The sequence below is a fragment of the Mus musculus genome, chromosome 1, assembly GCF_000001635.26.
Source record: "Mus musculus strain C57BL/6J chromosome 1, GRCm38.p6 C57BL/6J".
NCBI classification, from domain to species: Eukaryota; Metazoa; Chordata; class Mammalia; order Rodentia; family Muridae; genus Mus; species Mus musculus.
This window is the reverse complement of record NC_000067.6, coordinates 71,602,919-71,616,965: the sequence shown is the minus strand read 5'-3', so window position 1 is coordinate 71,616,965 and position 14,047 is coordinate 71,602,919. Positions and strand designations below refer to the sequence as shown.

General features: G+C 43.5%; 1 protein-coding gene across 15 annotated transcripts in view; it reads left to right on the top strand.

The window, feature by feature from the left end:
- Fn1 (fibronectin 1) overlaps positions 1 to 14,047 on the top strand; it is a 67,808-nt gene that overhangs the window by 36,315 nt on the left and 17,446 nt on the right. For 5 of the 15 annotated variants that reach the window (NM_010233.2, XM_030248135.1, XM_006495700.4 and 2 more), the window contains exons 24-33: positions 1,415 to 1,606; positions 2,931 to 3,203; positions 4,316 to 4,498; positions 5,948 to 6,037; positions 7,284 to 7,553; positions 8,946 to 9,062; positions 10,099 to 10,263; positions 10,926 to 11,081; positions 11,883 to 11,996; positions 13,037 to 13,306. In NM_010233.2, coding sequence (NP_034363.1) covers positions 1,415 to 1,606; positions 2,931 to 3,203; positions 4,316 to 4,498; positions 5,948 to 6,037; positions 7,284 to 7,553; positions 8,946 to 9,062; positions 10,099 to 10,263; positions 10,926 to 11,081; positions 11,883 to 11,996; positions 13,037 to 13,306 — 1,830 coding nt within the window. The remainder of the gene's footprint in view (positions 1 to 1,414; positions 1,607 to 2,930; positions 3,204 to 4,315; positions 4,499 to 5,947; positions 6,038 to 7,283; positions 7,554 to 8,945; positions 9,063 to 10,098; positions 10,264 to 10,925; positions 11,082 to 11,882; positions 11,997 to 13,036; positions 13,307 to 14,047) is intronic. The other 10 variants (NM_001276413.1, NM_001276411.1, NM_001276410.1 and 7 more) reach the window with 3 other exon arrangements.

The window sequence follows — 14,047 nt, the reverse complement described above, 5'->3', positions numbered from 1 at the left end:
GTATGGAGGTCAGAGGATAACCTTCAGTATACGTGACTGCCTTCCATCTTCTTTAAGACAGTGAGACCAATAGCTTCTGGGAACTCTCCTGTCTTCACTTCCCAATGCTCTCTAGCAACATTGGGGATTTCAGACACGCTCTCGTGTCTGGCTTTATGTGGATTCTGGAGATAGGAACTCAGTCAGGTCCTCATGAGTACGTGGCCAACAGCTTATCCACCGAGCCAAATCTTTAGTCTATAATTTGTAGCTATAATCTCTTACACTGTTCTTACCCTTGCTCGGGCGTAGGTGTCAAGCAGTTATCTATAAATGTGTGTGATTATAGTCACACAAAATAAAACTAGTTTAAAATACTCCTTTTAATCTCCTTTTGAAATAGACAGACTGAGTGATGTTTCCTTCTCTGTGGCAATGTATTGTATAATGTGACAGCTACAGTGTTTCCAGATAAGTTTCTCTGGGTTTGAAACTTGAAGCTGACAAGTTCTTGCTTCTGGGCAGCTGGATCATCAATCTTTGGTTTCAGTGGCCTGCCCATTCAATGGTCAGGCGTAAAGCAAATGACCGAAATGTTATTGACTTCCCATCCCACTGGGTTTCCTAGCACATAACACGTTAATGTTCACCTTCTCCCCACTGACAGGATATACCCTCATTCCCTGTTCTCAGTGGGTCAGTCTTGTTCTGTCTTCTTCCAGCCTGGCCCTGCAGAGCTCTGGCCACTACTAGATTTATTGATATCTCCTTTCCTTTAATGCCTTCACTGCCCAATTTTCATGATTCTGAAGTCTTCTATGATTAATATTTGTTTTCGAGAATGAGCATCTACACTTCTGTGTTCTGTGCCCTCCAGCCCCTACCCCCCCCCCCCCCCGTTCCCATAGTTCAAACTTTTACACTCTTCGGAGAATGTTTAAGTGGAAAGCAACCTCAGAGCATTCAAAAAAAAAAATGTAGATTTCCTAGCTCTCCCACAGGTCGCCCATTAAGGAAAAACAGGATAAAATAGTAAAAAGAGGCTGGAATTTGTAGACAGGAAACTCTCAGGTCTTCTCTAAGATTTCCTTATCTTTGTTAAAGGTCCCATGATTTTACTTTGTAGTTAACACATTTATATGGGTTGTAAGATCGCCCAATGGATGCAATGTAGAATGATCGAGTTAGCATTTCCATCTAAAACATTCATGTCTAAGTGCTGGACACTCTCAGACTCTAGTTATTATGAAATTATCATAAGTTGCTGTGGACTAGTCACCCGGCAGAGTAATTCCTACTTTCTGACTGTTGGTACATTACAGCCCTGCCCCTTGGTCCCACCTTTTCCTCTCTAGGTCCATCATTGGTGTACAGTTTAATATACCCTGAGTCACATTGGTTCTGTATGGTAACTTCCTCTCTGCATTTACTCCAGATATCACTGGCTACAGAATAACTACTACCCCCACGAACGGGCAGCAGGGGACCTCTCTGGAAGAAGTGGTCCATGCTGATCAGAGTTCCTGCACTTTTGAGAACCTGAATCCTGGCCTGGAGTACAACGTCAGTGTTTACACTGTCAAAGATGACAAGGAAAGTGCCCCTATCTCTGATACCGTTGTCCCAGGTAATAGAAAAATAAGCTGTTATCCTTAGAGTGGCAGTTTTGAGTAGCGATGGGGATAAGCATCTTAATCCGAGATAGCTGAGTGTGTCAGATACAGTTGGGATTTAATGCCAACCTCCCAGGGCGCTCTCCAAAACCACAAAGCCAAAAAGCAACTGTTTGGATGAAGGCTTTCCTGTTTCCTCTGCTTCACTATCTGTGCTTCCCTGGGATGCTGTTTGTTGCCATGGGTACCTGATGAGTGCGGCCACGGCATTAACTCTGTACTGTTTGCTCACACGGAAAGATTACTAAACAGTGTCGCGTGTCTGTACCCAGTGCTGACAGGCTAAAAGTAATGTGGTAAATGCATCCCTTTGGGGCTTTTGTGCCCGGGTTTTACAGTCCATCTCCACCTCCAACTGTTATCTAGAAAACAGCCTTTGTCTCCATATGTGAGCACTGAAACACACTTGGTTGACAATCCAAATCTTTATCTTGCAGCTTCAAATCCTTTTTAAAATTGCAAGTGGGGTGAAAAACCACAGAAAGGAAAGAAGTAAAGGCCAGGCCCCCCATGGCTTGCTTTCTTCTGAATTGAAAGACAGCGTCACAAAGGCCTGTCTAGGGATAGGTTCATTGTTTGTCCCCAGTCTTCTGTAGATTGAAAGCCCTGGTCAGACTCTCTTACCCTCTGCAGTATTTTGCTATGCATTTATGAATACTAATTAAATTACATGAATTAAAATGTTGGCAGTGGAGTGGGCTCAGGGCTCTGTGCTGGCTGGCCTTGGCCTGACTGTGCATTTGAGTGGCACATTCACAACATAGATTAATACCATGGTCATGATGCCATCATGGCTTTTGAACATGGAAAATAAGTCAATTAGCCAGCCAATTTTTTTTTAAAAAACCTTTGGAAGATTTTATTTTCTTACTAAAGGTTTTGTGTTCTCCCCACTCCCAACCCCCCACCCCGCCAACATTGCTAGTGTCTTTTATAGATCAGTTCAGGCTCTGAGAATGATTTTGACATTGTAAATGGGTTTATGATTAATTTTTTTTAACACTTGAGAAGTTAAAACTGTACCATTCAGGGACATTTTCTAAATGGGAGGAAGCCCCTGAAAGAATGTGGTAACCTGCATTAGTCTCCCAGGGGAGCAAATTACTCATGATGCTTGGGACGTCTTTTCAGATAATTTGGGATACATTGCATATACCATCATTGCTTGAGCATTCCGTCAATTTCACTACCGGTCACCTGATGTACACTGCTTTATTTTTTCCTTTGTTTTTTGCCTCTACTTTTCTTTTGCCTCCTCTTTGCTTCGTAACTCAATAGAGGTGCCCCAGCTCACTGACCTAAGCTTTGTTGATATAACTGATTCAAGCATCGGCCTGAGGTGGACCCCGCTAAACTCTTCCACCATTATCGGGTACCGAATCACAGTAGTTGCGGCAGGAGAAGGGATCCCTATTTTTGAAGATTTTGTGGACTCCTCAGTAGGATACTACACAGTTACAGGGCTGGAGCCTGGCATTGACTATGACATCAGCGTTATCACTCTCATTAATGGCGGAGAGAGTGCCCCTACTACACTGACACAGCAAACGGGTGAATCTTGAAGTCTTCTGTGTTTGAGACATGGATGGTGTTGCATGCTGCTCAGTCGCTGTGGTTAAATCTGGATGTTTCCAAGCCAGTGATTGGCTACGGAGATGAAGACGGGGCCCGCTCAGAGATAAGGGATACATTAGTCTGGTTGCATGAAAGTATGCGTAAATAGTCTCAAGCACTTTCAGTCAAAGCACAAACAGATGTGAAGGGGAAGAGCTCTAGATCTCTGATTTATGAAATGCAAAGGAGATTACATTTGCAGATCTTGAGGGTGTTTGTTTTTTTTTAAAGTATGACTATCAAACTGAACAATGAGCACTCATTTACACTAAGACAGGCCTCCAAAGTGTGCCACTGCGTGCTTCCTCTTACCTTGATAAGCTCCTTTTGTAGCTAATAAAACACCTACCAAAAATGAGTGTGGAACAGAAGGGGAGATCTCAGGGTAGGATGACGACGAGCCGTAGGGCTTTCTGGATAGTGCTGCTCTACAGGGTAAAGAAACTCCTCTTTAACCACAGTCTAGAGACGAGCATGCAACATCTTAAAGGTTCTCTGCCCTGCATGGTAAGAAACATTGCTGAGAACCACTGTGCATGAATCCCTCACTTGTAAGTAGAGTTCACTGAATGGAATTATGGCAATGCAGTAGTGTGTAGATATCTCACTCCGGGGAAACTGAGGACCCCTTGTCTTTTTTGTCTTCGTGCATGTGTTTCTTCGGAAAGTACTGCTATGTGTCTTTGCTGTGTGGCAACTTAAGCCTCTTCAGCCTGGGAGAAACATCTTCCGTGGTATCGATGTACTAAAACGGCAATAGCAGCCACCAAAAAAAAAGCCTACCTATTTGAAAAGTAGACTAAAATTCTTTTAAAATGCATTGATCATGGCAGAAAGGTTAAAGGGGCCTAACAGTGTTCTCTATAGTGTTTTGTTTATTTTTTTAACAGTAGCGTGTCATGATTTAGATTAGATTAGATTAGACTGTTTGCATGGTTGTAACTGTTTCTTTTCTGCATGAAATACTGGTTTTTACCTTTTCAGCTATTTTTTTTTTTTAGCTTTGACTTTAAAATCGCATTAACTCAATCCTCCTTATTTGATATCAGCTGTCCCTCCTCCCACGGATCTGCGATTCACCAATATCGGTCCAGACACGATGCGGGTCACTTGGGCCCCGCCTCCGTCCATCGAGCTGACCAACCTCTTGGTGCGCTACTCACCCGTGAAGAATGAAGAGGACGTTGCAGAGCTATCCATTTCACCTTCAGACAATGCCGTGGTCCTAACAAGTAAGCCCTCAAACATAGCTTGTCCCGTAGATACGCAGATCCGTAGATCTGGAGCACAAGGCATGGATCCTGAGTTTTCCTGGAGGACCACCTAAGAGAAAGGAGAACTGTGACCGAGAGACACGCTCTCCAAGTTCAGTAGGCGGCTCTGTAAACTGTGAAAGATGTAATGATTCTGCCGGAGTGGCAGACCTTTGATCGCTACAAATCGTAGTCGAAGGCACGGTCTGTGAAGCACCAAGGTGTCAGACATTCTCTAATCAGTGCACAAAAGATACGTGACTCCCAAGTGAATTCTGTAACTAAGGCAAGAGTGAGAAACATGGAGATCAGCGCATCTGGTTTATTGTCCTTTCTTGTGTGAGATCTACCACCACCAGGGGATCTATTTAGCACTAGAAAACTTAGAATGGCTTTTGCGTGGAGACAGGCAGACGTTTAGTTCATATTTCAGAAAGCACGTGTTTGCACCATTTCCCTGAAGCTGGGAGAGTTTAGAAAGCAACTGACATGTATTAGACAAGTTATAGAAATTGTTTCTTCCCGAGTCCTACTGGAAGAGGATACTTTGAATTAAAGAGAACAAGAGCTTGCAACATTGTAGGAAATTGTATAAGTACAGGGGTTCTACAGGAGAGGAAAGTAGTTACATTCAGGCCCATTTCCAAATAGGGTCAGAAAACATCCTCTGCTCTTCAGATACGGCTCAGAAAGCTAACTACAAAGAGGCAGCAGCAGCAGCTCTCACTTGGTGGCTAAAGACCAGAGGACCCAGATACTTAACCCGAGTGTGGAAATGTCTGTCCAGTCAGTAGGAACCACATTGTCCAATATACTAGACCCATCGCCACCTGTTGGCACCGGTTTAGCCAAACCGTGTCACATGTTAATTATGTATCTTAAAGAGTCCTAATGCTAGAAGAAACTCCCCCTTAGAGAAGTCATTATTACCCTATTTTAAAAATTAAGCAGTTTGAGGGCAGTGGAGTGAGTCCAGGGGCACTAGGTATGTTCATTGTCTTGAATACATTCATGGCCCCAACAAGGACACATGTCAAATTTTGTCCAACTGTACATCTTGACATTGCATAGCATGGAAGCTGCTGACCACCTCATGTGGTTGTTGTGATGGGTAGATGGTAATGTAGACTCCCACAAAAGTTACATCAGTGGCCCTCACAGATGCCCTTTCAAATGGACGGGAGAGATAGTAACATCCCGTGTTTACACTTGACTGAGTTCCATTTATACCTGTGGAGCTGGGGCTTACAGACAGGACAGAGCGGCCCTTATTTACAGATTATGTCCAGACAGACATACTCACTTAGCCACAGGTAGGCTATGGGACTGAACGCTTGGATGTTTTATCAGATGACGGAGTCCCGGGGAGCGTTATGCTTTCTCAAAGTCTCAATCAAGTTTAAAGCAAATCCCACTTTGCCTCTTCAGATCTCCTGCCTGGGACAGAATACTTAGTCAGTGTCTCCAGTGTCTACGAACAACATGAGAGCATCCCTCTCCGGGGAAGGCAGAAAACAGGTGAGCCACGTTAGCTACCAACGTTAAGCAACAAAATGATAGGTTGAGTCTATAGTTGCATCTCCACCTTTTGTGGCATTGATACATTACTTTTAATTTATTAATTAATTTATGATGACAATAATTAATTACAACTAATTAATAATTAATTTTAGTTATTGTAGAGTAGTGGTTTTGCCATGGTATTTTCACATGCTCTGTTGATGTTCCTCTTCCGTTCCTCTCCTTGCCCCCTGTCATCCTTCCTGGTCCCCTTTCTCCCTGTAGTAATGTACAGCCCCGTTTTCACTCTCGTCATCTTGTCACCTCTATCCTATGACCCTTTTCACTTTCTACCCTCTCCGCCTTAAAGCACCTTCTCTTCTCCCCACATTCCTTTTTCTAGTTTCAGGACCTTTGCTCTGCACATACATGTAGATGCTCTATACACACATATGAAAAATTAAAGCTAGGATCCAGGTACCAGAAAACTCCACTTGTCTTTCTGAGACTGGATTGCTTTGTTTAACATAATAATGTTACTTTGTTTAACATAACAATAGAGTTCCCTGGTTTCCTTGTGAATTTCACTGGTTTCTTGTCTTAGTTAAGGTTGTTGTGATATTTGTGAGGAAACACCATGATCAATAGCAAACTGGGGAGGGAAGGGTTTATTCGACTTACACTTCCACACTGTAGTCCATCACTGCAGGGAAACCAGGACAGGAACTCAAGCAGGGCAGGAACTTGGAGGCAGGAGCTGATACCCGGGGCCATGGAGGAGTGCTGCTTACTGACTGGCTTCTACCATGACCTGCTCAGCCTGGTTTCTTATAGAATCCAGGACCATGAGCCCAGAGAAGGCACTGTCCCGCCCACAGTGGGCAGGGCCCTGCCCTGTCAATCACTGATAAAGAGAAAGCCCTACAAGCTTGCCTAGATCTTACAGAGGCATTTTCTTAATTAACGACTCCTTCCTCTTAGATAACTTTAGCTTGGTCAAGTTTATGATATAAAGCTACCCAGAACAACGCTGAAGCCCTCAGAAGTATCAGTGTTTCGGTATAATGTAGAAATCGGCTATAATTTTACATATTGTTTCAATTACTTTTAAAAGGAAAAAAAGAAAGAAATGCTTGTGTAAGCTGATTGCGGTCAGCTATCAGTCCCGTATAACAGTGTCAGTTGCGTTCCCCACATCCTCCATCCTCGATGTCTAAGCTCGTGGTTGTTGTCTTTTGCTCCCCTCCTTGGGTGGGAAAAACAGGTCTCGATTCCCCAACTGGTTTTGATTCTTCTGATATCACCGCCAACTCATTCACTGTCCACTGGGTGGCTCCTCGGGCCCCCATCACCGGCTACATCATCCGCCATCACGCCGAGCATTCTGTCGGAAGACCCAGGCAGGATCGAGTGCCGCCCTCGCGGAATTCCATCACCCTCACCAACCTTAATCCGGGCACCGAGTACGTTGTCAGCATCATTGCTGTTAATGGCAGAGAGGAGAGCCCGCCACTGATTGGCCAGCAAGCCACAGGTAATTTTGTTTTTTTAATCCGCAAAGAAATCCCTTGGTGTGGACTTTGTATAGGTTTGGTGTAGACTGTGAAAAAGCTTCATGTTAGACACAAAGAGCAGTGGTGGAGCCAGGCGCAGCTGTGCGCGCTCATGCACGCAGGCACGCGCGCACACACGCGCACACACACACACACGCACGCGTACGCACACACACGCACGCACGCCTTTGATCCCAGCGCTTGGAGGCAGGTGGATTTCTGGATTGGAGGTCAGCTTGGTCTACAGAGTGAGTTCCAGACTAGCCAGAGCTACACAACAAGATCTTATCTCAATAAAAAGGGAAAGAGGACAGTGATAGACTGTGTGGTAAACATTTCTCCCTCTAAAAACATATTTATTTCTCTGAGAGATTGTCACCTGGTTCAGCTATGTTCTGGTGTTTTTGCTGGTCAGTCTTTATTTATGATGGTTTGAGAGAGCGTCATAGCCCAGACTGACTCAGAAGCTGGCTCTGTAGCCCAAGCTTATCTAAGATACTTCGCCTTGACTTGTGAGTGCTGGAGTTACAGGCATGAGCTACTACTACTCATGGATATTTACTGGTTTTTAAGAAGGTTTCATACAAAACCATAATATGGTACCAAAGTTACTGTAAACCTATGATTTTTGTTTCGTTAGCTGGGCTTGGTAGCACAGATGTGTAATCCCAGGTACTTGGGAGGCTGGAGCAAGAAGGCCATCCTGGGCTACTGTGAGTTCAAAGTTAGCCTGTGCAATTCAGTGAGGCTCATCTCAAAGTAAATAAAAGTTTTTTAAAGGGGTGCAGTGGATGTAGTGTAGTGGTGGAGTGCTCTGTGTGGCGTGAGTCAAGCCCTAGATTTTGGCTTTAAGCACAGATAGATATATTTTCAGTGACAATGACTGGGAGACCTGTTATCAGAACAATCTGTAGCTTAGCTGTGAATAGGGGCGTGTGTGACCACTATTTCCAAATAACACATAGTTAAGGGTGCATGGGGTGGGATCTCTGTGAGTTCCAGGCCAGCCTGGTCTACAAAGCGAGTTCCAGGACAGACAGGGCTGTTATAACACACAGAGAAACCCTGTCTTCAAAAACCAAAAGAAAAAAGAAAAGTGCATGGTGAGTGCTGCTGTAGTTTTTATAACTTCTGTGATTTAAATTATTTCCCAAAGAGACTGTTGAGGAAAAAAGGAATTCACAATTGGGATGGTCTCCATAGCCCCTTCCCTTGACCTCGCCATAGAATTTAACTCTGCTAATTCAGTGTTGCATTTAGATTTTTGTTTGAAGAGGATGTGTGTAATCGTTATCTGGGAAAGGACAAAGTGAACCTGAGCTTTCTTTGGAAGTTATACATGTGAAGTTTTCCTGTGATTTTTTTTTTTCTAGTTTCTGATATTCCGAGAGATCTGGAGGTCATTGCCTCCACCCCCACCAGCCTGCTCATCAGTTGGGAACCCCCTGCCGTCTCTGTGCGCTATTACAGAATCACCTACGGAGAGACAGGTCTGTTCATTTTGGGCCATTTCACCCTTAGAGGATCAGGGTTCGGGTGGGTAACTTGGAAATCTGACAGTGGGAACAGGATTAAATGCAAACAGGCCCATTTAGAAAACCCCCCTCCCTCCCTCCCTCCCTCCCCTCCCCTCCCCTCCCCCTCTTTCTTTCTTTCTTTCTTTCTTTCTTTCTTTCTTTCTTTCTTTCTTTCTTTCTTTCTTTTTCTGTCCAAAAATGCATGGGAGCTACATTTAATTGATTGTAATGAAGTTCAAAGGTGGTTTATACACTACAGCAAGGGTGGGAAGCAGAGCTGAGAAAAAAAAGTTTATATATTTACAAATATTACCATTGGTAATTCTTACTATTCTTTCTTTTCAGTGTTCTCTAAATTTAACAAATATTCTGTTAACCCTTTTGTAAAGACTTCATTCCATTTTAGGTTGAGTGAGCCACATTCTTGTCCCCTTTTTCTATTTAATTTAAACAATTAATTAAATATAATTACATGATTTCCTCCTTCCCTTTCCTCTTCCAAACTATCCCACACCCCTCTCGCTCCACTTCCTCTCAGTTTCTTGGCTTCTTTGTCTTACTGTTACACACACACACACACACACACACACACACACACACACACACAGAGTGCATGTGCATCCAACAAATAAGTATAAATACAACCCACCGAGTCTGCTTACTGTTGCTTATATGGACATGGTTTCAGGGCTGACTGCTTGGTATTTATTATCAACCAGGGAGCTCATTTCTGGGGATTTCTTCACCTTTTGCCTGTTAATCTGCAACTCAGTGACATTTTAACCCAGGGATGTTAATATGGCATTAGCTTGAGAGTTCTCCTGGTTTTTATATACTTCTCAGGGCTTACTACACACATAAATACACTTGTCTGTCAGGTTGGGTTAAAGCAGCCACTCCTTATGATGGAACCAGCAAGCTGCAGTGACTTACATACCGCTTTCGATGTGTTAATAATATTGGAGTAACTCCTAGCTCCTCAAATTCTATGCTAACTCCTTTCGTACAGGAGGAAATAGCCCTGTCCAGGAGTTCACTGTGCCCGGAAGCAAGTCCACAGCCACCATCAACAACATTAAACCAGGAGCAGACTACACCATCACCCTGTATGCTGTCACTGGCCGTGGGGACAGTCCAGCAAGCAGCAAGCCAGTTTCCATCAATTATAAAACAGGTACAAATTTCTCTTGGGGTAACACGGGGTTATTTATGAAGATGGTTATCCCTGTATTCGTCCAAGGTATTGTCTTCACTACACAGTTGATTTTCCTTTAGTTTTGTGTGGTGCTGGGGACCAAACCCAGCATCTCATAAATATATATATGCTGTACCACTGAACTACACCCTTGACCCTGATTTATTTTTCTTTTTTTTTTTCCGAGACAGGGTTTCTCTGTGTACAAAAGCCTGTAGCTAACAACACCTTCAAGTAATAGAGTCTTGAGACAAATGTACAAAGAAGACCCCAAGAGCAGACATTTTTGTCTGTGTTTTTAACTGCTACCGCTATGTATCTACATTAGACACAAGCCAGAGAGTGTTTATAAATACCTGTAGAAAATGACTGGATGGGTTGACTATTAGGAGACAAAGGCCTACCTGAGATGTAATGCTTTGTTTGTGGAATGAAAGAATCAGGTTGTAAATAGTTGTAATAGTGACTGGATGCATGGCTTTCCTTCTTCAAGCTAACACCCTTTATTCTTGTCAAAAGAAACATTTGCAATACATTAATAGAAGCAAGAGAACATTCGCATACACACTGGAACTAAAGGCCAGGGCTTGTCCAGCCCTCCCCCCACACTGGGACATCACTGCTTTCTTTTGTACTTACAGAAATTGACAAGCCGTCCCAGATGCAGGTGACAGATGTCCAGGACAACAGCATCAGTGTCAGGTGGCTGCCTTCAACTTCTCCTGTGACAGGCTACAGAGTGACCACCACTCCCAAAAATGGCCTAGGACCATCAAAAACTAAAACTGCCAGTCCAGGTAAGGATAACCACAAGGCCACACCTAGCAAGAGAAACACTGTAGGAGCTCAGAAGTTGCCATTTGAAGTGAGTGTCCTATGTGGTGTGTGTATGCTACTCCCATTCATAGGCTTGGCACCAGCTCAGTATTGGTATCCGTGTATCTCGGGTTTTATTTTTTTTTAATACTGTCTTGTGTAGTAGGAAGAGAAGGATATACTGATGTTATAGATCCTTCTAGATCTGATGTTCTTATATGAAATGGCTTGCAAGGTCTCAAGCCAGTTTCTTAAGATCAATTTTCATTTCTTTCTTGAAATTTTTCAAGAATAGCCTCATTAATTTTGGGGGATGGGGCATCATGTTAAGTTAGTTGTAAAGCTTATTCTTGAATATGATTTTACTTCAGTATGCTAGATTTTGTTTTGAGATGGGGGTCTCATGAAGTCTGTGCTGGCCTTCACTGCACTACGTAGGCAAGGATGGCGTTAAACTTCTGATCTTGTTGTCAGTATCTCCTGAGTGCTAGAACTATAGATACGCACACAGTTTACTGTGCCGCTTGGTTATCTAAGCCTGGGTTTGTTCATGGGAACAGCATTCTACCAACTAAGCCGAGCTCCCCAGCCCCAGTTTTGGTACCAGTGAACAAGTTGTCCTGAGAGGAAACAGGCATCTGACTTTCCCAAGTGGAATGGGTGTTTCATGGTTATTCTGCAAATGAAAATTATAGGCTCAGCATCTGCTTCTCATTGAGTCCTTAGGAGTGGCTTGGGTGGCTCTATAGACCTGCAATTAATTGCTTCTCCCTCCTTTTCAGATCAAACAGAAATGACCATTGAAGGTTTGCAACCCACTGTGGAGTACGTGGTTAGTGTTTATGCTCAGAACCGGAACGGAGAAAGCCAGCCCCTGGTTCAAACTGCAGTGACCAGTACGTAACCAATGCTCGGTTTCCTACTTCCAAAGTCATATTGTCCTCAGGTGTCTCTCGATGCCCACCGCACATCTTGTGCCATTGTATACACACAGGGAAAGGCAATGTGTCAGCTGGTTCATATCTTGAGATGAGCCCTTGGCCTACATTTCTTGGCGCCAAAGCGAGCTTGCAGGAAAAATCACTGTAGTGTTGCCATCAATGGCTGCTGTGCTTTGAATCTCCTTTGCTTAAACAGCCTCAGCAAAATCTTATTTGCTTTTAGCAAATCTATGAAAGATCTCTCCAGGACCTACTTTTTCTATGACTGGATGGTAATGTTGACTGTAGTGTGCCCCAAGAAGTGGTTATGGTTGAAGGACTGTGGCTGGGTCAGCCTTGTTTTTTTTTCCTTTTTAAAGATTTTATTTTTTTCATCTATATGAGTACACTGTCACTGTCTTCAGACACACCAGAAGAGGGCATCGGATCCCATTACAGATGGTTGTGAGCCACCATGTGGTTGCTAGGAATTGAACTCAGGACCTCTGGAAGAGCAGTCAGTGCTCCTAACCTCTGAGCCATCTCTCCAGCCCAGGGTCAGCCTTTTTAAATATAAAGACTTAAGAGAGGGGAAAAAAGAAGAACCTAAGACAAATTATGACTTGAGGAAAAAAAAAATCAACTTTACCATTTCCAAGATATAGAAAATCCAGGTCCTTGAGACTAACATCACATTGCAGAATCAAATCTAGAATATCTTTAAATTGATATAAATAAATTTCCTTGGTGGAGATTTTTTTCTTCAGGGTGTCTACATACCTTACACACACTTGTGTCTTAATAAGCAACGTGACACTGCATATGCTAAATCTCAAAAAAAAAAAAAAAGCCTTTTAAGCAGATGTCAAGCAACTTTCTGTTTTAATAGTGTGATAATTGGAACTTAATTCATCAAAGACAAGAGTTATCTGCAGAACTGCTTTGCATGGTATGGAAATATGCTTGTTTCACAACTTGCTTTTCACATAACCTCTTACCATTAATTTGCCTAACAGACATTGATCGCCCTAAAGGACTGGCATTCACTGATGTGGATGTCGATTCCATCAAAATTGCTTGGGAAAGCCCACAGGGGCAAGTTTCCAGGTACAGGGTGACCTACTCGAGCCCTGAGGATGGAATCCGGGAGCTTTTCCCTGCACCTGATGGTGAAGACGACACTGCAGAGCTGCAGGGCCTCAGGCCGGGGTCTGAGTACACAGTCAGTGTGGTTGCCTTGCACGATGATATGGAGAGCCAGCCCCTGATTGGAATCCAGTCCACAGGTATATCGTTAACCGCACCCACCACCCGGGTGCTTCTGGGAACAGTGGCTTTATGCCTTGCTGGCGTTATACTTTACTGGGCTATTGAGTCCCATGTAAGGGAGAGTAGAAAAATGCCTTCAAACTCTTAGTAAAGAAAGGCCCTCTTTAATGAGGAATGGTTGTGAACAATGAAAGTCAGGTGATGTTTAGGTAACTAAGTCTAGGAAAGAGAAATTTAAAGTAGCTAAGCACAGACGTGCAAACATATGAAATATATAAATATTTAAAGATTATGAAGCAAGACATTTGAAGGTACTAAATTACGGATTGTTTCCTAAGTGAGACACCTCGGTGGTGACCCTCCCTCTCCACACATGGAGGAAAGAAGTCTAGAATCATAGAGCTTACTCTGAGAATTGACCCTCTTAAGCCAGGCATTTTCTTGCAACATGATCAAAGAATACATGGGTAAGACCTCCCCTGGCTAGCTCTCCTGTGCTGGGCCTTCATTTGCTTAAAGGATGATGATGCAGATGCACAGGACAGCGTCATTAGGACCAGTGCTTCTTACCAGCCTCTTATGCTTTTACCGCTGGAGCAAGATTGGAATGCTCAAAGCATACAGAGGTGACAGTCTGTGGAACTGCTCTCTGCTTCTCTCTCCTGCCTCTATTGTAAACCAATTTTCTTCTTATGCTACGCCGCAGAGAATACTTCAAATTTAGCAGTGCTATCTGCCGTGGGGTCCAAATAAAAGAG